The 27,898-nt window shown below is 43.4% G+C and overlaps 1 protein-coding gene across 2 annotated transcripts in view; it reads right to left on the bottom strand.

Annotated features, from left to right (window-relative positions):
* Positions 1 to 27,898, bottom strand: part of SLC30A9 (solute carrier family 30 member 9) — a 109,031-nt gene that overhangs the window by 57,486 nt on the left and 23,647 nt on the right. For both annotated transcript variants that reach the window (XM_085863793.1, XM_085863794.1), the window contains exons 5-14: positions 27,719 to 27,818; positions 20,698 to 20,790; positions 18,421 to 18,503; positions 13,096 to 13,154; positions 8,374 to 8,441; positions 8,075 to 8,177; positions 2,002 to 2,057; positions 1,261 to 1,396; positions 1,058 to 1,097; positions 469 to 540 (exon numbers count right to left, since the gene is read on the bottom strand). In XM_085863793.1, coding sequence (XP_085719919.1) covers positions 469 to 540; positions 1,058 to 1,097; positions 1,261 to 1,396; positions 2,002 to 2,057; positions 8,075 to 8,177; positions 8,374 to 8,441; positions 13,096 to 13,154; positions 18,421 to 18,503; positions 20,698 to 20,790; positions 27,719 to 27,818 — 810 coding nt within the window. The remainder of the gene's footprint in view (positions 1 to 468; positions 541 to 1,057; positions 1,098 to 1,260; positions 1,397 to 2,001; positions 2,058 to 8,074; positions 8,178 to 8,373; positions 8,442 to 13,095; positions 13,155 to 18,420; positions 18,504 to 20,697; positions 20,791 to 27,718; positions 27,819 to 27,898) is intronic.

The following is a 27,898-nucleotide window of genomic DNA, read 5'->3' as shown; positions in this document are numbered from 1 at the left end:
GTCGACATTGAGAATGTCGCACTACCCCCATCCAAACACGGTAAATTAAAACACTGATCATCATCACACCATTTGAAAAGCCTTTATCCCTGAGCAGGGGTCAGCTTTTTTGCGGGCTCCAATCATGGTACGCTTTCTTGTGGCAATGTTTTTTACGGCTGGATGCCCTTCCTGACGCCAACCCTTTAGTCGCCTTTGACACGCTGAGATAATTACCAGTATACTGGTGCTCATTTCACCGACCTCAGAAGGATGACAAGCTGAGTCAACCCACCTGATGTTAATTCAGTGGCCAGCGGGGCTCGAACTCAGGATCCCGAGGATCCCAAGCCACCACCCTAACCACTAAGCCAACACCAGGCTTCAAATTAAAACACTGATAGTTCAGCCTCAAAAGGATGGGCTATTAAAATCTCATGAAACGATACTGATGTTATATATTCCCTCCAATGGAAATGTTCCGCTCACCATATTCGTAGAAGGTCATGTCCTTGGCCCGTGCTCCCTTTCTCACTTGGCGGATGGCGACGAGAAGCGTGGCTGTGAAAAGCAAGTGATGTACGGGGTTACCCAGGGCGTCATGTACGGGGTTACCCAGGGCGTCATGTACGGGGTTACCCAGGGCGTCATGTATGGAGTTACCCAGCGCTTCATGTACGGGGTTACCCAGCGCGTCATGTACGGGGGTGCCCAGGGCGTCATGTACGGGGGTGCCCAGGGCGTCATGTACGGGGTTACCCAGTGCGTCATGTACGGGGCTACCCAGGACGTCATATACGGAGTTACCCAGCGCGCCATGTTCGGGGTTACCTCGCGCACCATGTTCGGGGTTACCCAGCGCGTCATGTATGGGGCTACCCAGGGCATCATGTGCGGGGTTACCCAGGGCGTCATGTACGGGGTTACCCAGCGTGCCACGTTCGGGGTTACCCAGCGAGTCATGTACGGGATTACCCAGGGCGTCATGTACGGGGATACCAAGTGTGTCATGTACAGGGACACCCAGTATCGGAAGTGTGGTAAGTTAAGTGTGAGATATAAGGTACACACTTAATACCTCCTTCTGAAACGAGTGAGCCGCCCAAAATACAGAACACCTGTTAAGGAATGAGGTAAGGCAAAGGAGGGAGGAAGAAGGAGGTACAAGGCAAAGTAGTCATCGGGAAATAGTGGTGCACATTAGCAGCAAAGATAAAATCATGGTGATGAGGTTGTTGTTTGAAGCAAAGCACCCCATAATACATAGAATCAACACCATACCCAGGTGAGGGAATCCACAGTGTGAGGATGGAGCATCGCCACAACACCGTGGTACCAGGATAGTCCCGCTCCCATCATGAAGATCCCCACACCGCTGATAAGAGAGGTGATGTAGCGCATGTTGCTGAACCCGTAACTGCAATCCCCAGGCAGTGGTGGAAGAGCAGTTATATGGAGGGTTCACTGTGCATGACATTGCACACACATGACGTTGCTTATCATCTTGCCTGATAGCATTCCATTAACGATGTTAACCTCTGATGGTAACCCTTTTCAAAAGTCCCACTGTTTGCTCGTATCCTTGGGAAATCACAAATTCCAGCTAAAATATCAGGATGGGTAGAGGGGTGGGAAATATTGCTTGCAACAAATCTTAAACAATCAAATGCTTCAGAATAGTAAATGCGGGATAAGCATTTAGCCGAAGAAAGGCAAACCAGGGAGAGTAGTGTTCGGTCGAGAGTATAAAGAGTTTCAAAAAACCTTCCTGAAGATTAAACCGAGAACCAGGAACATTGGTTACTTTTACACCGTCTCAGGTTCTTGGAACAGCCAGTGCACACATTACATGAGGGTGAAGGGCATTAGGAACATTAGGATACAATAAACAAAATGAAGCCAACAGAAGGTGTTTGAATCGAGGACTCCAGCATCTTGAGCTCCGTGCTCAGGTGGAAACACAAGAACGAACAGCTTGGTTTTTGTACGCATTGCCGAGCACAAGTCGATGCATCAACTCACGGGTGATCGGGGTCCGGGTTCTTGATCGAGTGGTAAATCCCCAGTGCAAGGATGGCCTGTCACGTGACAGAGGGCGAGACGTGAATAAAAATCCTGAAGATTTGCATCAAAATCCTCTTTTCTACAGTTTGTGGGATTGCCGCCCCAAGACCGTTCAATTCTACTTCTCGCCTGGCCTTCAACAAGCGGTACACCAACATCTCATTTTACCCCCGCCTCAATCCCTACCTGCGATCCTATTAAATACCATTAAACCTCCCTTACTTGAACATTACTGAGTTTTCCCCCTCCTCTCTTATCCTTACCTGTTCATTCATTCCCTTGTTTACAATGTCCAACTCTGGCCCCACAACGATCAGTTCGTTGTTTGCTTACTCGCCGTCACCTCGCTCCGGCACAATCCTCAATCTTGTATAAAAATATAAAATAAAACAAAATAATGGAATTTGGTTCATGCAACGGCAGAACGTTATATTATCCATTTCAATACAGATTCTGGAAATGATGTCGTTCATGGAACCTACAGTATGGCAACAAACAACCTCATGACTGTGGCTTCAACGTCACAGGTGACGCATCGTGGGGTCAACACTCGAAACCTGAAGTGAGGCAATTAATCAATAGAAATTTCCAAAATCATCTTGAAACATTGACAGAAATAACAGCTTTCATCTGGTACGGTCATGGTTACCTGGGGGGCATTCAAGGTGTTATAACTATTGACTTCAGGCTATACCCAAGAGTACCTATATTCTGATGAAAAGAAAATGTGTGTGACCTGTCCTGACAGAGAAAATGAGTCAGAGGTGGCAAATATCCATTTGATCAACCTACATTAAAGAGCAGGTTGCGGGTCACCAAACATGTTCTGAAAATTTATCAATATGATTATATGTGCATTAAATAGTTCGATGCAAACTATTGTGGTTGCCTAACTATTGTGAAAATTAATGAAATTTAACTCCGAAGTTGTTATTTCTCGAGGCTGTTGAAAAAAACAACAGCTGTGTGCCCATATATGGATGGTGACGTCACATTCTCCAAAACAAAGCGGAAGCTCACTCGCTCATTGAAGAAGTGTCCAGTTCAGCGGGTCGTTCTTTCGCTTTTTTTGAGCTTGCAACTGTCTATATTATCCTTTTTTATTTTGAATTATTGGAGAACAAAGTTATTTGGATATTTGTACATCATGCCTCGTACGTGTGTCGCCATGTTTTGCGAAAATGGCTGGAAAACGGGTAATCGCTCCAACCGATTCCCGAAGGAATCAAACATTCGCCGGCAGTGGATAAGATTTGTACAAACAAAACGGGCGAATTTTCCCCCAAAGAAAACGGGTAAAGAGGACCCTTTGGATAGACTCGTCATTTGTGGTGACCATTTCACAGCCGAGGATTACGAAGGCAACGCAATGAGTGAGCTCGGTTTCAAAATAACTGCTCAAATGAGACTGAAGCGTGACGCTGTGTCCACCATTCAGCCTTCTCCTCCTCAGCTGGCTCCTGCTTCATCTTCTCACACTGTGTCACCTACGATTATTCGCAATTTAGTTTTAATGGCCAATTATTCAATTAGCGCCAACGTATTTTGCCTTTTCGCAATGTCATCGCAAGGAAAAACACAAAGAGAAGAGAAAAGAAAAAAACGTACGTGCAAAAAAAACAAACACTTTCAAACAACCACACAATCTGTTCCTTTGCTCTCGTAAACGACGACTGGATTGGGGCATTGTATTTATCTATAAATGAGTATAAGAAATCGAGAAATTATTAGAACACACTATCCATACGTTGTATGTCCATACGTTGTGACCCGTAATGGGGAACGTGGCTGAGAATCTCTTCCCCATCGGCCACGCCTACGCAGCAACGTGTCCTGTCATTGGTTGGTAAATAAATGGCAATAACTTGGGAAGCACTTGTCCGATTAATATCAAACCTTGAAAAGGCACATCCACATGGCCCCAGCAATATACCTGGCAAGTTTCAATTAGAACGGACCAGTGGGTGTCGAGAAACAGCGGTCACAGACGCACAGACGCACAGACACGCAGACACGCAGACACGCAGACACGCAGACACACAGAGATTGCTGGAATTATAGATAGATAGATAGATAGATATGCCACAACAGTCTCTTGAAAGTTGGGGTTTGTTCTTACTGTTCACTTCCGCTGGGGTCAAGCTCAGCTGTCAGAAAGACTTCAACGCCAAGGCGACGGTATATAATATATTTGGGTTCATTATTGATTCATTCTATTTCTGACTCTTGAGTGACTAGAGGGTTGGTGGTGGTCGTATGGCAGCTTAGCTGCTGGGGTAGCTATCATTTCTTGAAGCACGACTGTGTCGCTGATGAAGTGCCCCTCTACCAGTACACACACACTGGAACTGGTACTCATTTCGCCGACCTCGGAAGGATGACAGGCTGAGTCAACCCCCTGGTGTATTAATTCAGCAGCCGACGGGGCTTGAATTCAGGACCTTAGGATCCCAAGCCACCACCCCAACCACTGAGCCAACACCAGGCTACTAGAGGGTTAAAAAAATTTATTATATCAAGTCACAGACGAATCAAACTTAACATTATTTTATGCATTGAACAAGAAAATGAAAATCTACAAACCAATCTGTCTGGTGGAGTCTGTCAGTGTGAACTGCCGGACAGTCAGTCTTGCCACTTGTACACGAAATAGGCCGTTTTCTGGCACTTGCGAGTGGCTCAAATTTATATGGCACAGGGCCAGAAACTCCATAGTATAAATTCCCATCATCCTCCGACTCGTCCTCGGCAATATCGGAATGAAAACACTCAATTTCATCGCCGCTGAAATCGCTCTCCGATTCGCATCTCGACATTGTTTACACGCTGTTTCCGAATGCTCACTAAGTTTTCGGAGAACGTGACATCACAGCATCTTCGGTAACTTCCGGACTGTTTTTCGATCACTGACAAAAGTTTTGACTTAAAAGTTAATTTTAGCATATTTTGAGTTTCACATGTAAAGGCCCTGTCACACCTTGATGATTTAGCCAGCATATGCCGATTTATGAAAAATTTGTTTAAAACGCTGGTACACGTCGAATACGTTATGGGTACGTTTTGTATATGTTAAGAGCACACTGAAAAACACTGCCATACGTCGTAGTACGCTGGCTTTAAACGTTGTACTTTTGGGTTTTCCTCAAATTTTTTCATGATTGAAATTTTACGACGTATGCCGGCGTATGACTCACACGTTCCGCTACACTGGCCATAAGTTGTAGGCACGTTATGCGATCGTTGACACACGTCGAAACACGTTACTTGTAAGTTACTCATAAGTCGAAACATGTCGAGGTAATGTTTAGCGTACCCGAAACTTATTTCTAACCTATGAGTAACGTTTTGTAAGCACGCTACAACAAACGTAGTTCACACTTTGCAACACGTTATTTGAAAGTACTACTACTACTACTACCAACATCGACATCACTAAATTGTCTCGAACTACTACTACTGCTGCTACTTCGACTACTAATACTACTACTACTACCAACATCGACATCACTAAATTCTCTCGAACTACTACTACTACTAATAACATCGACATCACTAAATTCTCTCGAACTACTACTACTACTACTGCTACTGACATTGACATCTACTCAACATGAAGTCTGGAACACTGAAGGGTTCCTCTTGTGAAGCCCATTTGTATATACCAATTCCCCTAAACACTGCCAATACGCCATTATACGGTAGCTGCAAGTTAGAAACACGTTCAGGAAGTTCTGTAGTCGTCCGGAAGACGTCAATCTAATTCGTCTACATACGCCAATGTTCGTTTGAGATACGTTACACATAGGTTCAAAGCACACTACTAATAGGTTCAAAGCACGTTACTCGTAGGTTAAAAATTAAGTTTCGGGAACGCTATACATTACCTCGACGTGTTTCGACTTATGAGTAACTTACAAGTAACATGTGGCCGACGTGTGTAAACGATTGCGGAGCGTGCCGAGAACTTATGCCAGCGTATGCGGAACTTGTGAGCCATACGTCGAGTACGTCATAAAATTTTCAGCATGCTTGAAATTTCACGACGTACTAGACGTACCACAGAATATGCCAGCGTACTTCATTGTTTTTCAGCGTGCTCCTAACGTATACACAACTTACCCATACCGTATTCGACGTGTCCCAGCGTTTTAGACACATTTTTCATAGGTCGGCATATGCTGGCTAAATCGTCAAGGTGTGACTGCGATGTTGACCCTTCCAATTGTCAGGCGGTTATGATTTAAATCGGCGTGCGGCAGGTTTTGAACAGGGAACGCCACGAGTTTGTCGGCGATACGTGCAGCGCGCTATGACTAAGTTAAACTATCGTTGGGCATCGGTTGTGAACGCTGACAACAGGCTAAGCATTCGTTGGTATAAGTTATCTTTAACACAACGAAACGTTGTGCCAATTACTAATACGTTATGCATACGACCAACACGTTATGAATACGACCAAAACTTAAAAAAAAACCTCAAAACTTCAGCGTACACCAACGTTTTACGTGCATTTTTATACGTTGCTATTCCTGGCTAAAACGTCAAGGTGTGACAGGGCTCTTAGAAAATAAATACCCAACGATTATTGATGTGCTTACAACCTTCGAATCACGCGAAGTCATCAGCGACCCAAAACCTGCTCTTCAAGGTGCTTACTATTTAGCAACGCGGGGGGGGGGGGAGGGGGGGGAGGGTGTTTGCGCAGGTTAAAACATCATGCTTCTTAATAGGATACAAATCGTCATGCGTGACAACTGTTTACGAGGTGAGTCTCATTTCTTCAAAATTTAAACATGACCAGGTAGAGTATTAACAAATACTGTACGTGCAAGAAGATGAGGGTGCCTGGCAGGATTGCGCAGAGGCACACAACCTTCTGAGATGTCTAGCCTGGGTTGAAATCCAGGCCCAACTATAATTCTACTATCCTGTTGTTTCACATGCAGGGTGATTCAATGTGTGTGCCGTCCCTCGGATGGACGTTAAACGAGCGTCGCGTCTGCCGGCATTAGTTGGTGGACGCTAAACATCCCACGTTGCCCTTCGTGAAGAACAAGTAAGCTAATTGCCAGCACCCTGAACAAATTACTAATGCTGCTATAACCTACAGGGGGCACTGCATCAGCTGTGGGGGAAAAATTTATATTAATGTATTTTAAATTGTAACAAATGGAGTTTCAGAAAATGTAACTTTTATGCTGCAAATTGAATTGGCTGTCATTTCTGGCAAAAAGACTTTTGCCCTAAATGATAAGAAATGTGTTGTTCTGGAGCAGAGTGACTGAGCTGATAAATGAACCTTTGCTTAGAAAATGTACGAAGTGGCTTTTCGTCTAAAGGACACATCTACAGTCTGGGTGAATATCCCCCAACCTCTCTCTCACGAAAGTATAAAATGCTTTGAAATCTAAAATTGTTTTCAGTGCAAGCACGTGAGGAAGTATAGTTTCTCAGTGGCTTGTACTCCTTGGAACTGACCAAGTACCAAGTTAGAATAAAACTCTCTGATGTAATGTAGGAGTGAATTGAATCGGGTTGGTCTAACTGTTAACTAAAGTAAGAATAAATGAAATAGAACCAAATAATATTGCAATCAAATGGGGATTCTTAAGTTCATTGTACAAGGGTGAGAAGTGTATAGTGTATAATTAGGAAATAAATTGTTTCACAAGGAAGGACTTGTGTGGATATCAGTTTTATCAGTGTCGATAGGGTTTTTGTAGGATTTTATAATCAAATCGGACAAACGTCAAACTCTGTCTGAAGTCAAATAGGATTCCACAATCGGCCAGTTAGAATCCTTCAGGAGGACAACGATCACAACAAGGTGGGTTAAAAAAATCCACATCAGGGCACTGCATAAGCGGCACAGTTACGCTCCCAGTAATGATACAAACCCGTAGCCACGATCCATACCCCTCTGCCTCACATTTTAGGAAGAACTGGGAAGTCACATAACTCCGCATACAGCATTGCAAAAGCAATGGATCAGATCAATGTGCACACCTTACAACATACATAAAGGACTCACCTGGTTAAGTGTGTCAGCAAGTGAGTGGATGCACTCGGAGAACATGCTTGCCGAACCCGTGTGCCACCATGCAATAAACTTGAAGACAAAGTTCAGGCCATTTCTACATGGAAGAATTAATGGTTGAAGGGTTGGGTTAGGGAAGGGATGGTCGGGAATTGATAAACCTCTTAAATGAACAAAGAAAGAACACGAGACGCATTGATAAACCGTTTACAAAAAACAAGGTTAAAGCAAAATATAGCTCCATCACCAGGCCTGTGAATCCCATCCACCTACACTTATGATATGGAACTTACACGAAAATGGCGACCACCACGACCCGTCCTGGCCCCTTCATGAACCAACCGGTGGTTCTGGATTGTGGCTGGATAAAGAAAAATATGCACAAGATGAGGACGACAGCTTCACTCACAAATCATGTATGTGCAGACCAGAAAAAAAATATATTGAAGGAAATTTAATACTACCATTCCATTAGACGGTCTTGACACAAACAAAAGACTTCACCGAATCAAATTAGTTCTTGCTGAAGAGACCAACATAGGGGCCAGAATGTGACTGGAGATCATGCAAGTCAGATCCCATTATGGCCAATCAAGAAGGGCGAGGGAACACAGGTGCGTATTTTAGCTTTTTCAACACAGCATTTTGTGAACGATCAAAAAAATTGCTCCGTCTCTTTCATGACATGACAAGATTATCTGGCACATACTGTGTTGTCCCTGATGATGGCAATGATGGCACAAAGGCGTACTGGAGATCCAGTGGCAAAATGGTTGGAGTGTCCACTCTGAGCGGTTCAATTTAGACCCCGGCCGAGTATTACCAAGGACTTCAAAAATGGTCCGTGTTGCTTCCTCAGGGTTCGCACAGTGATCTTCTTCTTCTTCTTCTTCTTCTTCTTCTTCTTCTTCTTTCGGCTGCTCCCGTTAGGGAGTCGCCACAGCGGATCATCCGTTATGATCCGCATAATGATTTGGCACATGTTTTACGCCGGATGCCCTTCCTGACGCAACCCTGGGTCGCCTCTTACGACACAGGGATATGGTACACCTATTCTCACCGGGCCCAGTACACTGGTACTCACTTCGCCGACCTCGGAAGGATGACAGGCTGAGTCAACCTCCTGGTGTATTAATTCAGTGGCCCAACGGGGCTTGAACTCAGGACCTTTTGGATCCCAAGCCGCTGCCCTAACCACTGTGCCAACACCAGGCTCAGGGTTCGCACAGTGATGGAAGACCAAATTTCCAGGAGTTTTCCAGGACAAAAAAGTGGTTTTCCAGGATATTTAATGCAAATGTTTTATGTAACAAGTGACATTGGAATAAACGAATAGCAATGAAACCATGTTTGTTTTGTTATTCCATTGAATATTTCATTAACACGTACATGTATACCTCCAGACAAAATGTACTAGTATACAAAACATACAAACAATTTACCGATATATACAATAAGATAATTAATTCTGGGTGACGGTATAACGGCATTCAGCCCAAACTGTCACTCATCATATTGTAGCCATGATGGGGGGGGGGGGGGATGTTTGAAAATTTGAATTGCTTACCTGGAGTAAAATGCAATTAATAATTATTACCCTTGTTTTCATAATAATTTGAAGTCAACAAATTATGCTCTCCACATATGAGGTGGATTTTCAGACTACAGTAAACTAGTTTTCCAGGAGCGATTACGTTTCAATCCACCGATAAACTCGCACGTCATGAACGGGAGAGGTTTACGGGATTCACCTTCGCTCATGATGAAAAACCAGAGCATTCACTTTGCCTTATGTTTTCTGTGCATTTCTTTACTTCACAGATACTGGAATCGGTCACGCCTTAATGTCTGCCCAGTGATGCCGTGCACTCTCGCCTCGGCCAAGAGGGCAATATTATAAAACCATAAAACGAACTGGAAGAAATTGATTGCGATTCCATGGAATGCAGTGTTGATGCAGAGATGGGTACAGTACAGTACCGTATGCATTGCGTGTCTGAGTTACCACCCATGCCGCAGCAGAGCAGCTGAAAGCGCACACCCACACAGGGGGGAAAATACCGCTTAAAAGGCGAGACGGACCGTGTAAAGACAGAACGGTTTACAGGAAATCTTATTTTCCAGAAAAAAAGCAAAACCACTTAAAATCAGTTTACGAAGCCCGTGTGAAACAAAGGTTTCCTGCATAAAACAATCATTGCATTTGATTTGGGAAAAACAGACAATAAACATATCGGGCCCAATACATTTTTGAAATACCATGCTGGACTAGTATCTTTTTTTGGCCTTATCTCTCAATGGTGAAGAATCACTTGAAAAATTAAATAACTCTCTTATCCGATTCCGGATCTTCACTAAAATCGCATCAGTCCACAAAATCGCATCAGTCCTCGTCACACAACCAAACTGTCCACAAAATTTCATCCGGATCCGTCCACAACTTTTTGAGATAGCCTGCACACAAACAAACAAACAGACAGAAGTGAAAACATAACCTCCTTCCACGTTTGGTGGCGGACGTAAATATAAACGAAATACTACTGAAGTGTAAATACCTGTCTTGTTGTCAAAGAATTCCGTAATGCTGGAGTTAGACTGGTCATTTGCAATCATATATGACACCACGCTTTGGTGCTTGGCACCACTCGAGTGATTCCGAAACTTTGCGCTCTTCCCCATATTCCCATTATGGAATGTCTTTTCACAGACCCTGCATCTCGCCATGTCAATGGACTCCTTTACAATCAACATTAACAGCACACAGACAAAGAGTAGCTACTTCCTGCTTAATCGGGAGTTTTCCGTCAGCACTTACCTTACATAATGTATGCACAACCTGTTATCATGTTGTAAAACGATTTAGTCGCATGTTCTACACTCTAAGTACAGCATGCTGATCTCATGGTGGAGCATTTTCAATCCCTGGTACTGGTATCTATTAAAAGACCTCACAGAGCACCCTTTATTGTGTGCTCGTAGCCATTTTGATTAGATTTCATTCCTATTGCGGGTTTTCACTACATCGGATCGTGAGTGTGCTTCATGTATTTATTTATCTGCCTGTTTTTGTCTCGGGCGGGATTCTCTGTTTTCATCATCCTGTGCTTTCTTATAATAAGCTGTTCCCTAAAAGCACATTTCGTACGGTGGACCCATCATTACAAATTTTGACATGATAAACCATTTTGACGTGGCTTTAATGGCAAATCCATGGGAGGAGGTTATAACTGGTAACATTATCTTAAAGAGGCTGGCGGAATTAACAATTCTGACCGGGGATGGCACATTATATATTTGCACAATTTTCTCGATTTTCCAGGAGTTTCAAGGACTTGGACAAGTTTTTTTTTTTTTTTTTTTTAAAGAGGACTTTCTAGTACTGGAAAATGCTTTTTCATTTTTTCCAGGAATTTCAAGGAGTATCAAGGACTGTGCAAACCCTGTTCCTTGCTTGACCCTCAGCATTTAAAGGATAGAGCACAGACATAACCATAGGCTGGCAACCATGGGGAAGAGAAAATTCCTCCTCATCTCACTGGGTGTAAAAGAAAAACAATGTAATAAACATGGCATCCCTGGTACCCAGAGTGCTCGAGGAGGCGGTCACTTCCCCCAAGTTCAATATCTATGTTTGAAGTCATCAGGTGGTACTGATACATTTGTGTACATGTGTGCATGATTTATCTGGTGTTTGTGTGTTTTTGTTTGTCGGGTTACTTTTCCTACAGTTCTGGCCTGATTCCATCCAGACTTCCTTCAGAGGATTAGCATGACTCCAGTTAATGTATCGGGGTGTTTTTGTCCTCGTCAGTGGTGTTGGGGGGGAGGGGGTGGGGACGCAAATTCTCAATGTGAATGTGTATTGTGTAGCACCACCTCCAGGTTTTCCATGGTATTACAAGTCTCCACCATTTACAGTGCTGTATTCCTGTCCCCACGTTTTACAGTACAGTGAGGTGTTTTGAATTACAAGCAGTCGGTATGTTTTTGCTTCATGCACTTAACCCGAGTTTTTTATTTTCCTATACAGAGCAGTCACTTGCCTATACACCACCCAAATAAAGGTATGCATCAGAAGAATGCGTTGCATGCTTGAACCAACATCACCCATGGGGCAGGTACTCTGCTAGTGTGACAAATGAAAGGTCGCTTGAGAGAGCGAGAGCGAGGGCGAGAGAGAGAGACAGACAACATCAGATGCTTCTAACTTGAGTTAGGGTCTGAAAAATGATTTGCAAAGGGCACACAACCTTTGACTTTTTCAAACAAAAATTGAATCAGTTCAGCTTTGTATTACAGTCCATAAGTGTGTCAAGTATGGTTTAAATCTCTTGAGTTATTCATAGGTTATTTCAGTAACAGATTTTCAATTAAATGGCACTTGACCTGAGGCTTTTGACTTTTGAAACAAAAATTTCATCAGTTCATCTTCGTATTAGTGCATAGTTATGCCAAGTTTGGTCAAAAAATCTCTTCTGCGGTAACAAACATTTGCTACTTTCAGTTAAAGGTCACATGACCTTTGACCCCAAGTTCATATTTGCATCATAATTAATACACAAAAAAAAAAAAACCTTCAGCAGTTCACAAGTTATCGCGGTAACAAAATCATCATGCAGAGAAGCATGGACGGACGGACAACCCAAAAACATAACGTGGCACCTTTGGCAGTGGAGACTTAAAAATTAATGAATAAACAAACTACTCTTTCTGACTGAGTTGGTAAATTATTTTTACTTTCTTGTACCTTCGAGTTTTTCCCATTTTTGCGTTACGAGCCCCCACAAAACTCGTCACATTATTTTAGTGGTTCTTAATACAAAAGTACCAATCCTCACTAAAGTTGTTATCCTGTGATTCAATTTGAACAGCAAAACGTAGAGCGAGCTTAAGGATAGAGAGCACACAGCAGCCACAGATTGATTACATCACACCAACTCTTGGGCCTTTACTACCATTGTAGCAATATTGGTCACAAGGCAATGACTAGATCAAAATGAAATCGATGAACAAACCTTGGCCTCTCCGAAGAACTCCTTGTATTCTTTCAAGAGTTTCTGAGTTTTAAACACCTCTGTATAAGAACACAGGTTATTAGAAAAGGCACAAACCGGGTCAATAAATATATAACAATTATTTGGTCACTTTAAGATTTTCAAAAATCTCAAAACACTTTACATTTTGTGAAGTAGTGTTTTACTTTACAGCATGTAAAGTACACTTCAAAAAAAATAATAATAATAAAAATCTTTACAATACTGCACTTAGAAAAACAAAATATTTAAAAAGTAATAAATGAAGAAAAAAAAATGTGAAAAGAATCCCTGTACGATATCCTGACCTTACTCCCTTCCAGGACCTTCCTCTTTTTTTTTCCAAGGAGGGAATGAATATCAGGTATGAAGAATGTAAAAGTGAAATTTGTGGTGAGCAGAGGAAGGTCCTGGAAGGGATGGAGGTCAGAGTCTTGTCCAGGGTTTCTTTTCACAATTTATTTACTTTTTAAATATTTTGCTTTTCTCTCTCTCTCTCTCAAGGAACCATGGCAGGAGATTCCAAATTACAATTACACATCTACAAGAGTTGCAATGTTGCATCTACATCTACAGGAGTTCTCAACAGTTCCACCCCCCAAACACGAGGATTCCATCTCCTCCACCCCTCCCCACCTGCATCTTCCTTTTCAAAATGTGTCTTTAAAACCGAAATACAAATGTCCTCAAAAAATTCCGTCCCGACAAACACACCAAAAATCTCACGTGTCCTAAAAACCTGCTCTACTGCTCTTATACGTCCTCCTTCTGTCATTTGCCCTAGGTCATCTTCCATCTGCTTGGAAATACACCAAAATCACTGCATGATATAAAAAGATTAAAAAACTGATCTCCTTAACTCTACACATATCAGCTTACTTCCAATAATCAGTAAGGTCATGGACTCCATCATCGCACTTCATATGAAATCCTTATCCAACAACCTCATCTCAAATCACCAACTCCGACTCAGAACAGGTCATTCAACCTTGGACACGCTGCTTATACTCACCCGACGATGGATGGAGGACTTCAATGTGAGACATGAAATCAGGGTCATTTCTCCGGATACATCTCGTGCTTTTGATACAGTCGTTACAGCAAATCCTCAAATATAGTGAGTTCTAATATCATGGGTTTCGACCAATCGCGGGCAACCGATTGTGGTCCTATTTAGTTTTCGAAGTATTTCATTTTGGCCAATCGTGGTTTTTGAGCTGAGAGGAGTCATTGTTTGCGTCTGCATTTACGATTACCTCCCATTACGAGCCTTGGCATGTTGGCTGGATGGTGGCAAACTCAAGCGTGAGAGGGTAGCTGAGAAGTTTGCAAACAGGCTGAGTGTGGATTTGGGGGGTCTGGGTGCTTTGGGGAATCCTGAAGAGTTGTGGAGTGCCTTCAAGACCACCATCCTTGATGTTGCAGGTGGATGTCTTGGAACTCACCGCAGGGCAAAGAAGAATTTTGTCTCTCAAGGGACACTGGATACCATTGACCAGAGTCACATGGCTAGGCTTAATGGCAGAGGTGAGCTGTTCAGGAAGCTGAGGCGTAAAACTGTACGTGTGCTGAGGGTGGGCAATGAAGCCTATGTGCAAGGAATCTGTGAGGGGGTAGAGCATCCTCCATGGTCAAGTGATTCTTGGCCTGTTTGCAGGGGAATTCATGCATTGCATTCCTCAAAGCCCATCCCTCGGTGTACTGCAGTTAGAGCGGAGGGTGGTGGGCTGTTGACAGAGGAGTCTGACGTGAAGGCCCACTGGGATGGTTACTTTGAGCGGTTATACCAGGTTGATCCACCAGCTGTGGAGTTGGATGTCAGTGGTGTTACTATCCCTATTGCTGACCCTCCAATCAAGTGTGATCCACCTTCGTTTGTGGAAACACAGGCTGCGGTGCACTGGTTGAAATGGGGTAAAGCTCCTGGGATTTGTGGCATCCATGCTGAACTTCTCAAGGCTGGTAGAAATGCTGCACTCGTGTCGTTGCATAGAGTTTTGTGCTCTGCCTAGAATACAGGCATCATCCCAATTGACTGGAAGAGGGGCCTCGTTGTCCTTCTCTGGAAAGGGAAGTGTGATCGCCAGGACTACAACAACTACCAAGGGGTAACGCTGCTATCAGTGTCGGGCTAGGTCTTTGCTCGGATAATTATTGATAGTGTTCGCCACCATCTGGTTGAGCACCAGCGTCCAGAGCAGTCAGGCATTACACCAAAGAGGTCAACGATTGACCGCATCCTTGCTCTCCGGGTCCTCACCGAACCGGATTCTTGGTCTTCGTGAGGTGCCACCAAAACTGATCAATCTGCTGTCTGCACTATACTTTGGTACTGAGAGTGCTGTGAGATGTGATGATACAATCTCCGACTTATGTCCAATTGTTACTGGAGTTCGGCAGGGGGTGTGCACCGGCCCCTATACTTTGCAGCGCTTGTATGGACTGGATTCTGGGGAGGATGTTGGAGAGATCAAGCTGCAGTGCATCGTTTGGGAATGTCAAGATCTCTGACCTTGATTTCGTAGTTATCTTTTTTGGGACCATGGAGGTGCTGAATGAGGAGTCTGAGCCGCTGGAATTATGGGTTTCCTGGGTCAAAACTAAGATCCAGGCTTTTAATGACATCTTGGAAGCTGCTATCTTGTCTGTATACCTGTTCGTGGGAAGGATGTTGAGGTCATAGACAGATTCTCTGACCTTGGCAGTGATATTCATGTCTGCTGGCTATGAGCCAGCAGTCATAGACTTCTGGGTCTTGTGTGGGGAGTCATGGATTCACTGGATCATGGGGTTTGGCACTGTCGATTCCTGTGCAGGAGGCCGAAAGTCCGAGTCTTCAGGTCCTTGGTGCTTCCAATCTTTCTCCATGGATATGACACTTGGACTCTGACCAGGGATCTGAGACAAAGACTTAATTCCTTTGGTACCAGGTCTCTTTGGAGAATCCTCGGCTATTACTGGTCGGACTTTGTGTCCAACGAGCGGTTGCTGAGAGAGACTCAAATGAGGTGTTACCTGTATAGTCCATGAGCGCCAGCTGCGGCTGTATGGACATGTGGCTTGATTTCCTGATGCTGATCCTGCTCACCAGATTCTCTCAGCGACGGAGCCTCATGAGTGGAGAAGGCCAATTGGCTGACCACGTGCCTCATGGCTGCAGCAGGTTGATCAGCATCTCAAGAAGATGGGGATGGGACCGGCATCTGCCTGGGGGATGGCCAAATGTTGGCCCCTGGAGCACCGGAAAGTGGACGCAGCGACGCGCTGCTCCGGCACATGCTCCCATACCTCACCTGACCTGATGGCTAACTACTTGTACCTGGACCCTGCAACTCTATACATTCCTATCTGCTCTATGGTGAAATCTAACCCCTCCCCCCCCTACAAACCGAACAATACGTTGCCAAGAGGCGAAAGTGTAGATTTACCCCTTTGAGTAGACCAGTGATGCAGGAGAAAGCATTGCAGATTTAGCCATTTGAGGCACCAAGGGCTGAAGGCTCCAGTTCAACCATGGCAGATCAGGATGCCACGAAAAACTACCCACCGCAGCTCATGGAGCTAATCAAGGCGAAGAGATTTATGCCAGAGCAGGTTCTTAACGCCGAAGAGACAGGGTTATTTTGGAAGAGGATGTCATCTCATACCTTCCTGTCCAAGCAGGAAACATCTGCTCTGGGTAAAGGTGGCCAAGGATCGTTTTATCCTTCTTTGTGGAAATGCACCAGGTGACTTTGTCGTGCTCCTGATGATCCAAAAGCCATCGCAAGTTCTACATCCACATCTTTCTCACTTCCACAATCCCCCCCTCCAACAGTATCATCATCTCTGAGCTAAGTGTTGTTTTCTATTTACGGCAAAGCACGTAATATGTTTACCCTCACCCACCTCACTATTTTGAAAAAAAAATAATAAGGTAAAACTCGTGTTTTGTATCTTTTACACTGTATTTATTGTATTCACATGTTAATTTCAATGTTAACAATTTTTATATATATATATATATATATATATATATATATATATATATATATATATATATATATATATATATATATATATATATATATATATATATATATATATATATATATATATATATATATATATATATATATATATATATATATATGTCTGTTTAGTTCAATTGTGATGTGTATTTCTGGCTGCTGCCAATCCTCCTCAATATTTTCTCAAAGCCCAGGAACAAAACCCCCGCTTTCCAATTGGCCCTTCGTTTCTACGATCGTGGTTTTAACTCTTGCAGCATTTCCCCCCACAATATTTGAGGGTTTACTGGACTGTACTGTATATTTGTGTGAATTTGGGGTCGGCGGAGGGCAGGGAGGAAGTCGGTACAGTATAAATTTGCTATACAATGATCAGTCCCACAGAACAAAGCTTCTCATTATCACGAGACTCTACTATACATCATAGTGATATCAGAAGAAATGAGCTGGATATATTTGAAGAGGGAGACTTAGAACTGAAAGCAGAGAATATTATGATCACGAATGCAAAATTCGAAAACGTTGGGAATGAATGGCAAAAGAAAGAGAGAGAGTGAGAGAGTGAGAGAGGTCTGGGATTCTGAAAATTGTAACAAGGACATAAAATAAAAAATGACCATTTTTACAGCCATTTTTCCCTGCTGTGCAGGGGTTGGGCTTTTTCTTGAGATAATGTTTTTTTATGGCCGGATGCCCTTCCTGACGCCAACCCTGGTCGCCTCTTACGACACACAGGGATATGGTACACCTATTCTAACCGGGGCATACACCGGGACCAGTACACTGGTTCTCATTCCGTCGACCTCGGAAGGATGACAGGCTGAGTCAACCTCCTGGTGTTAATTCAGCAGCCAACGGGGCTTGAACTCAGGACCCTCGGATCCCAAGCCGCCACCCTAACCACTAAGCCAACTGTAACAAGGACAGAATGGACAAAATTTAAATGAAACCATGAGCACAATTTTGATCGCTGAACAATGGATAAGTGGAAAAACACAAATACACTATTAACCTGATATATCTTAAACCGAAGTACAGAGTTGTTGAGGGAATGTTTTTGTGGTTTAAAAAGAAGTGAAAGTCTCATTCATATCATTGAACCAACCCTTGGGTCTCCAGGAGAAATCTCCATGCATTAACATCCCCATAATGGCCCTCAGATTCCACTTTGACATGGACACAATGTCAGCACTCGGTAAGAGATAGATTTCACAGCCAGCATGTTTACAGGTCCATCAAAATGATCCTCGTATCACTTGAAAAACTCCTTGGATTTGAAAATGATGTGTAAACTCACTCTCACGATATTCCTCTTGGATTTCTTTCCTCCGGTTTTTCTCCATTTGTAGAGCATCGTAACTGCCCCACACCTCGAGCGCCCTGTAGAACGTGACAACCCACATTCGACCACATCATGCTCTCATTGCATCATTAAAACGTCTTCTACACCCAAAGAGATCTCTCCATGCTACATTAAAGGGAACAAGGATCTCAGAAGAATTATAATAAGGGGAAGTTAGGGGAAGAGGGGAAGAGGGGAAGAGGTAAAGACATTGAAGAAGAGGTGGAGGAGCATTGAGGTACAGTGGATAAATGGAAGAAGGTTAAATAAAATGACCTTTTTCACAATGTGGAATGAGTACAACCCTCATGCCAAAAGTAGTTTGATTACCATATCATACTAAAATATGCAATTTAGTGTATGTCTCTCTGCAATACATTCGGTCGCCAGTTATCCAATCTCAACCACACTTAACATGAAGACAAAGGGTCATACGACGGAGGTTGTAGAGACTTCATTTGCCTCCCTCCCCACGGGGGCGAAATCCATGTCAAGGTGTATATCCTTGTTAAGATAGCTCATTGTGGTGCTTTTCCAAGGTCACTTCTAATATAACAAAAGTAATAACAACACTAATGATAATAGCATAGTATTACAATAATTACAAAACAATATTAAAATCCTCACTCCGCAAGTTTTTCCTCCTTGAACAAATGCGGTGCTAAAGTGTTTAAATAGCTTATCGTGGCGTTTTGTGGGGTGGGGCACCTCCACCAAAACTAAAAAAATATTTTAAATCACAAACATGGACGATTACCTTTTTAAACAGTCACTACTGTTGTTTAACACTAAACTATAAGGGAGGAAACCCGACGTTCTTGAGACATTATATGCTTATCGCATCCCCCACAGACTAGCGGACCCGAGCCTAGATCTAGTCATCTATATACCTCACAGGATAACAACATGACCCTTCCTGTCACTCCCATGGGGAGCAGGTGTACTGGTACAACAAATAAGGTCACAATTGGATCATACCATGGGTGCAATCACTGAAACAGGCCTTCATTTCACCTGATCAAGCAACTATATTCACACTTTGGAGCAATTGTACCCCTTGATATAAACTGACAGTGTAACTCATTCGGTAGAAAAAGGGGTTGTTGCATCATGGTTCACTCCACCCCTAAGATGAGGATTGAGAGCTGGCTCTTCAGTCTGAAATTAATTTGTTTGTCAGATGGCAATACGACTTTCAAAATTATTTGGCCATTGTGTGTTGGTGTTGGCCAGTTGTACAACAAGGACTACCAGCAGTTGAGGAGAATACTCATACATTGGCATGGCACAGGCATGATCACTAAAATAGATCACACTAAAATAAAATAAAAACCAATTACCTTTCCGCACCTTGTGATCACGACTGCACTAAGAAAACTATCATCTAAAGGACTTGGTAGGTATCAAACACTGTTGTTGTTATTGTTTTTATGGACACTTATCTGTGGAGCGCTTCACAATAAATAGCCTTTCCAATTAGCAAATGTATGCACAAATTATACATCGCACAAACAGCGGTATCCATGTGTTGATAAACACCATCATAGACAACAGCATCGCTGGAAAAACAAGTTATCAATCTCCAAGGTTCCTTTACAAGAGCATGTCGTGCTTGTCCAAGAGTAATCAGGTTTAGGTAAAAGCTGAATAACGATCAAAAAGAATAAGTATACTGGGAATTTCACATCCACAAAGATCTTTGTACAGCCATAGACAAAGTGGAAGTAGAGAAGCATACGAATAAAACACAGACAACAAAACCATCTGAGAAATGTTAAACAACAATGACAGTGATATCGTGGAAGGGAGAGAGGTTGAGATGATAAACTGGGAGACAATGGTAATTACACAAAATGGTCTTTTGTTGATACAAACCATTATAAAATTCCAGATTTTCAAATTAAACCTTTGAACTCGGCATTAAACCAGAGAGAAGATTTCAAAGGCCTTATATACTTCATTGCAGGATATGGTGAGCTCATATAATGAGTGATTATTAAGCCTTTAGCCCAATCCTTGGGCGATGTCTACTTGGGACATAATCGATGACTGACATTAATCAAACAGTTATTAATCTACATGGTCATTTTACAACAGTTTTAAATGAACAATCACCCTTTTCTTTATACTTTTGTCCATCTTAGGCCATTTACTTGCTGATCAACATCCGTAACCTACAAACTTGATCCGATATGCTTTCAATGCTTTCGCTTAGTCAAGCTACAGCCTTACTTGGCTTCCACATCAGATCGAACAAACACGCTGAAACCTTCAGAGTCATCGTGAGGGCTTCGCCGAAGGATTTTTCGCAGGTGCTGAAGATCACTTGGGAATGATCAGGGAAGAAAAGGAGAAAAAGATTGTGACAACAATGAAGGGGATTGGGGGGGGGGGGAAATAACATGGAGAATTTTTCATGGTGAAAGCTTCCTCCAGCAATATTTTTAAATGTTCACTCCTCCTCCCCTCAAAAGGATTATCCACCCCACACACTTCCCAATACAAACATCACCTTTTCAAAATCCTACAATGACCTTTACACAGTTAAAAAAAAAAAACAACTTCATCTTATACAACATCAGCAACAGTCTGACTCATGGTAATCTTCTAAACCAGAAATCAAATTATTCAAACAAAATCTCATTCTGTAAAAGAGAATGATAGGAAATGGGATGGAATGGCTTGACACACCACAAGGACCCTTCAGCAGGTAAATCATAAAAAATCATGGGCAATATTCCTGGGTGCTCACCTGGTAGCGGCTGGATAAGAAAACCAGAGAACTACTGGTCACCATGGATGACCCGCAAAATATGTCACAGAGAAGTAAATGCCTATTGTGATGAATATGTATGAAGCAAAACATTTTGCATTCAAACTTGGTTACATGTTCTGCTCGTTTCTTGCCTCATTCATATTTTTACAAACAGGCTAGAGCAACTCTTCCACGGTCTGGTGGGACATGTGGTTTGGTGGAAAAGGAATGTTTTTTTTTAAAGACACATTTGTATTATTTATTAAATAAAGAAGTGATTTAAAACTCTGCAAGTGTTGGTTAAACTGCCTGGAGCATTCTTATTCATGAATCTGGACACGATGGCTGTTCCAGGAGAGCACCAAAACCTGACTCACGCTCTTTTCGTTACCAAGAAGAACTTCTTCCTATCAAGAAGAACATCCGCAATGTCGAGAAGCTCGCTTCGTACGTGGTCTGTCCAACTCTTTGCTCTTGTTGAAGGCCAAAGCAGAAGCAACCGAGGCCTCTGTCAGAGCTGCCATGGGATGTAAATCGGACGAAGCTTGATTGCTACTCAAAGAGCAACAGAGTGATCTCGAGCAGCAACGATTCATGGCTGCACAGCAAAAGAGCAATCTCGAGCATCAACAGATGCAGCAACAATTGAAAGGTATGCAGCAGCAGGTATATCTTGAACAGATGTAGCGGAAGGAAGAGGCTGCTGTGGCTAAGGCCCATTTGGAAGTAATGTCTAATGCTGTGTGTTGGGACGAATTCAACAACATATCAGCAGCTGTATTACCTACTCCTTTTTTTTGTGTGTGCATTGTCGAGGCTCGAATGAGAGCGCACACACCACGCATAGCAAGGGGGCATGAGACAAGAGGGGTGGGAGAGGGAAGGACAAAACAGTGGGGAACAGAGACATTGGGAGATCTGTGGAAGGGAGAGGGATGGGGTGGAGAACATGGGGAATACAAGATGGACATTACAGGGACTTTCAGGAAGGAAAGCAGGGAATTTGAAGGAAGTGGGTTTGGAGAGGATTAACGGGGGTAGAAAAGATCGAGGATTTGGATGGGGGATGATAAGAGGTGGTGGTGAACAGCTGTTATGAAGGCTTGGAGGGAAGAGTGGGAATGAAGAGAGTGGGGGAGTTTATTCCAAAGGCAGGAAAAAAGAAGAACGAAAGAGTGAAGGTTTGCAGTGATTCTGGTAGTTTTACCAGAAGGGGGGTTGTTGGCGGACCTTGAGTGCCCTGCAGAAATATGGGGGGGGGGGACGGGACGTCGCAGACAGAGCAGGGGGGGGCGAGACCGGAGAGGAGACAGTAGAAGAAAGAAAGACCACCGACGTTACTGGCAGACCTCGAGTGCCTTGCAGAAATATGGGGGGGGGGCACATATCATTAGACAGAGCGGGTGGGGGGGGGAGTGGGAAGGAAGGCTGGAGAGGAGACGGTAGAAGACATAGACCACCGGTCTGCCTTTGGTGAGAGAATAAGAGACTTAAAGACTCAGCCTCATCGTGGGAGATACCAATGATCCTAAATGCCTTGGTTTGCGCAGAGTGAAGCCGAGAAAGGTGAGAAGCAGGAGCACCAGCCCAGAGGGGAGAGCAGCACTACATCAGGCTGTGGATAAAAGTTTTGTATGTAGTCAGGAGCTCAGGTGTGCCGAGGAGGGACTTTGCCCGACAGCGGATGCCTAGTCGGCGAATGGCTTTGAAGGCCAGCTTAGAAATGTGGCTTTCCCAGGAAAGATCATGGCAGATGGTGAGACCCAGAAGCTTGAATGAAAGCTTCCCTTTCAATTTTCTTGAATGCTTTCTGTCTGCCATTAATCCCTCCACCCTCCTCCACACATTCGCTCCCACCAGAATCCACTCCCACACCTCTGCCTCAGGCTTATCAACCCCCACCACTGTTCCTCCCAGATACTCAAACCTATTTCCCTGCCTGATCTCCTTCCCCTCCAACCTGACATTCACTTCTATTCTCTGCTGCTTGACCCACATCAGCTCAGTCTTCACCGTACTCATCTTCAGCTAATGCTTCCCAAATCCATCCTTCCACTCCCCCAGTACCTCCTGCCCACTCTCCACCACAACAGCCAGATTGTCCACAGATAACATCCTCCCCATACGACCCTCCCCGTCCTACCACTCACCTTCCTGCTTACCAGTTCCAACACCATGATAAACAGAGTGGGCTTAGAGAGCTTCTCTGACTCAAACCAATCTTCATGCTGAACTAATCAGATATCGCAGGACCAACCAAAACGCTTCCCTCCATTCCCTTGTACATCCCTTCCAACAACCTGACGTCTGCTTCCAGCACTCCCATCCATCTCAGTGTCGCCACCACCATCTCTCGGGACAGTGTCATAGACCTTCTTGAGGTCCACAAATCCCAATGCTACATCACCTTGCACATCCACCCTCTTCTGCACCAGCTGTCTCAGCATGAACATCGCATCCATCATCCCCCAACCCTTTCTAAACCCATACTGCTCTTCTTTGATCTCCATCTCCACCCTTTTCCTTATCCTACCGTTCAGAATCCTCTCCAGCACCTTCATTACATGACTTCGGAGCATAATGCCCCAGCACTTCTCCGGATCTTGAACATCGCCCTTTGCCTTCCATAGCGGCACAATTAACCCTGTCCTTCACTCCTTTGGTATTGAACTCTCTCTCATGCATATGTTCAACAGCCTCTTCGTCCAACTGACTCAGACCCCTTCTTCTGCTGAAATTACCATCTCTGCACACAACTCATCAATGCCTGGCACTCTTCCCTTCTTCATCCTCTTCAATGCAGTCTGCACTTCCTTCTCTGCGATATCGACAAACTCCACTTTTCCCTCAACATAACACGGTAGCTCCAGCTCACAGTTGCTTCCTTCCTGGTTCACCAGCTCTTTGAAATATTGTTCCCACACCCTCAACAATGCCCCCTGTCACTAGCCTCCCACCATCAACCTTAATCAATGCCCCCCCCTTCATGTCCTCACCATCCTCATCCTTGTCACGAGTCAAAAATGTAGATCATCTCCTTCCCACCAATCTCTTCAACTTGTTGTATACCTCCTCTTCCATATCATTCCTCACCTTATCCACAGCTCTCCTTGCTGCTTTCTTCTTTTGTCCATAAAAATGTAGCAGCCAAGCATCCAGCTGCCTCCCCCTTTCCTTGATTTTCTCTATCCTCTTCCAAACCTTCTCCTTTTCACAAACTGCCTTCGCTACCTTCTCCTCATACCATACCTAGTTTCTATCATGTGACAATGCACCCTTTCCTGACAAACTTCCACACAAAAGTTATGCAATTCCCATAAACGTCTCTCCATACTTCTTCCACTCCTCCAAAACTTCTGCTTCTTGACTTAGTTGTTCATACTTAGCCCTAAACCTCTCCTTTTACTCAACGTTTCCCCTACACTCCCCCCACATAATAATCATCTGACCACTACTTTTAACCTCCCTCCTTTTCTCCATCCACACCAAAAAAAATACCATAGGCTAGTGCAGGATTGTAACATGCTCTCCCACCACTGCCTTACAATTCTTAACCCTCCACAACTGTCGCTTCCTTACCACCACCAAATCCAATTCTGTTCTATGTTGTCCACTCTGATTGGCAATCTTGTGGCTTCCCCACTTTTGAAAAAATGAAGCAGCTGTGGCCATCCCATTCCTCGCCACCAGCAACAACAGCTCTCGGCCCTGTCTATTCCTTGTTCCCCAACCAAATTTAGCAAAACATTCCTCTTCACCTGGCTGGCTCCGCTACTCCCACATGTGCCTTAAAGTCCCATGCAATGCACAGCATCACCTCCAGCTCAACAATTCCCTTCATCCTCTACAGTACATCCTTAAGTTCCTGCATCTCCACCCCAGCCCTCCTGTTTGTGGCCCAGATACCAACATAACACAAACCATTTGCCTCTGTACAAACCACCCATGCCACAACCATCTGTCCCTCCAATATTTCCACTCTGACCACCTGCTTGCTCATCTCTTCCGATACTGTTATTCCCACGCCATTACTCCTTCCATCCTCACCCGCGTGCAACAGCTCGTATCCTCCGACCAACCTCTTCCTCTTTCTCTCTCTTTCTCTGTCATCATCTCCACTTGATCCCCTACCACCCCCATATTCCCATATTCCCAATTGATCCCAATTGATCCCATATTCAAAATATCTCACTAAACCTCGCTTCTGAACCGCTGCCCACCTGGCAGAGCTCGTACCATCTTGATCTGTTTGTGACACTGGTGATCAATTTGCAAAGCGACCTGGGCTGACATCTATGTAGATTAAAAAAAATATTAATTGGTAAGTCAACATACCCCTTAAAGTGCTGACATGTGTTCCATTACCAAGTTTCTTGTGGAGCGCTCACCAAGTGGCTTAAGCACTCAAGCAAACACTCCAACAAAACAGTTGATAAGAAATGGCTGGCTTGGCAAGCCGATTGGTAATGGAACACCTGAAACACAGCTTCTGTTTTTTTACCATAGAGGGAAAAGTGCAATGAAACATGGGAATTCCTCCGGATTTTTTGCAGTCGAGTCGAAAGCAACAAAGGCTAAGCAATTGAAAAAATATCACGAAGTCCTCTTTTTGGGTGAAAATAACACCGAGTCCTCTTTTTGGGCATTTTGGGCCTAAATATTTTTTGTGCCCAGGGCCCCACCCCCACCCCCCCCCAAAAAAAATCTAAATTCGCCTCTGGTCCTACCGATACGTATTGGAGTGAAAAGACGTGTAATTCAATCTGGGATGGTTCACATATAGCTGGCCATGGCAAATCCAGCGGGTCGCTTCAACGCGACCGCAACGGCCAGCTGGTTCAGCCGTGCAACGTTGAATTACAGGTCGTTTCACTCCGATACCGTACCGATGGGACCGTCAAATCAGTCCTCCCCAGAGCTGTTTCTTATATGATCTTACTTGCACAATATAATCTTACTTATATCTCATAAATAATCTTACTTATATGAGAGGCGGGAAGGACATCTTTTTGGACTGACGGAAGCAACTGGCAGGTGGTGAAAAATCACTCGTGGTTGAACAGAATAGTAAGAATGTGACACTGTCTATTTGATCTGGTTTTCAAACCGTTGAGAAACTTTGCCTTTCCAAGGTAGACAGACGTAGGTATACCAGACATTTACCAGGTCCTTTGATTTACCAGGTCCATGACTATAGGATTCGTTGGTGTGTTCAGGAATTTGTATATATATATATATATATATATATATATATATATATATATATATATATATATATATATATATATATATATATATATATATATATATATATATATATATATATATATATATATATATATATATATATATATATATATATATACCTATTGATGATCTGTTCAGGATTTTATTTACAAATTCCAGTGGCAGTGTGATGTTGGGTACGTGGGCTGCACATCTGTGAGATTGAAGGATTGTACTGAACAACACATCACTTTGGGGACCAGACAGGGTCAGTTAACAGAGCAGAGACAACCAACTCAGGCTTGTAAAAATGTATATAGTACGACAACTATTCCCTGTGCCTCTACAATTGGTTAACATTTACTGAATAATCCTCAGTGTGCAGAGTAATATCGTATCGGCTGGTTTAAAATCCAAAGTAGAGGACGCAGTTTAGCTCACCTTCATGCAATGGAGGCCACATTAATCAGGTCAACCAATCCTATTCTTTGTAGACAGAAATAATTTGTCTGAACTTTATATCTATTCTGACTATGATGGTTTGACTGTGTGACAACTGTACCACAGTCAACGTTGAGTCATCATGAAAACCACACCTGACCCCAAACTAGCCCTCAGTTAATTAGCATTACGTTTCCGCTGGTACTTGGAGATTCATCTCTGCCTAATCATTATTCGTGATGGTTCATTTCCACCTCCTCATTAATCATGATGCTCTGTGGTTCCACCAATCAGATAACCTCGTCCTTTCATTTCTCTCAACCAATCAACATTGAGGACATTACATTGTAACCTGATAAACCAGAGTTGGTGCTTCTTCTTCATCTGATTGCGGTTTTATTCTGAGGAGCGCAAGTCGAGAAGCTTTGATAATGTCTATTTTACTGAAATGCATATAGAAATCTTGTTGTACTAATAAAATGTTTGTTTAGTGAAGACAAATTTACAAATGGAAGAACATTAAAAAATGGATACAAAGGGATGGTGATTTCTGGACACAACACCAGGGTAGGTAGACGTCATCCATCTATTACACATAACGATGCATGTCCAATATCACAATTAATTACTTTATGCTCATTCAAAAGCATTTACTAAAGAGTTAACAAAACTATATGAAGCAATGTCATTTCCTCAACTATATATTTCCTTCAGTTGAAAGCAAAGGAAAGAGAAATGTATGTTAAGAGGAAAAGTGATGAGATCACTCATGTGAGAGTGATGAGGGTGGGGTGGCAATGGGGGGGGGATGCTGAGGGAAGGGTACAACACCTTGGTTTCAGGCAGAAGTCATTGAAAGCTCGCATAGCAGTGATGAAGTTATTCTTCGTGTACTTGGAGCCATAGTCCCGTTTCTTCAGTACTGGTTTCACTACCAAACACACCAAACAGAAGACAAGTAGGATTCAGGTGATGAGGACTTGGAAAGCTACGGGGATGGAGGGGATCTAC

This window comes from Eptatretus burgeri, chromosome 18, assembly GCF_056783735.1.
Source record: "Eptatretus burgeri isolate ZD-2024b chromosome 18, Ebu_testis_v1, whole genome shotgun sequence".
Taxonomy (NCBI): domain Eukaryota; kingdom Metazoa; phylum Chordata; class Myxini; order Myxiniformes; family Myxinidae; genus Eptatretus; species Eptatretus burgeri.
This window is presented reverse-complemented; position numbering and strand designations above follow the sequence as displayed.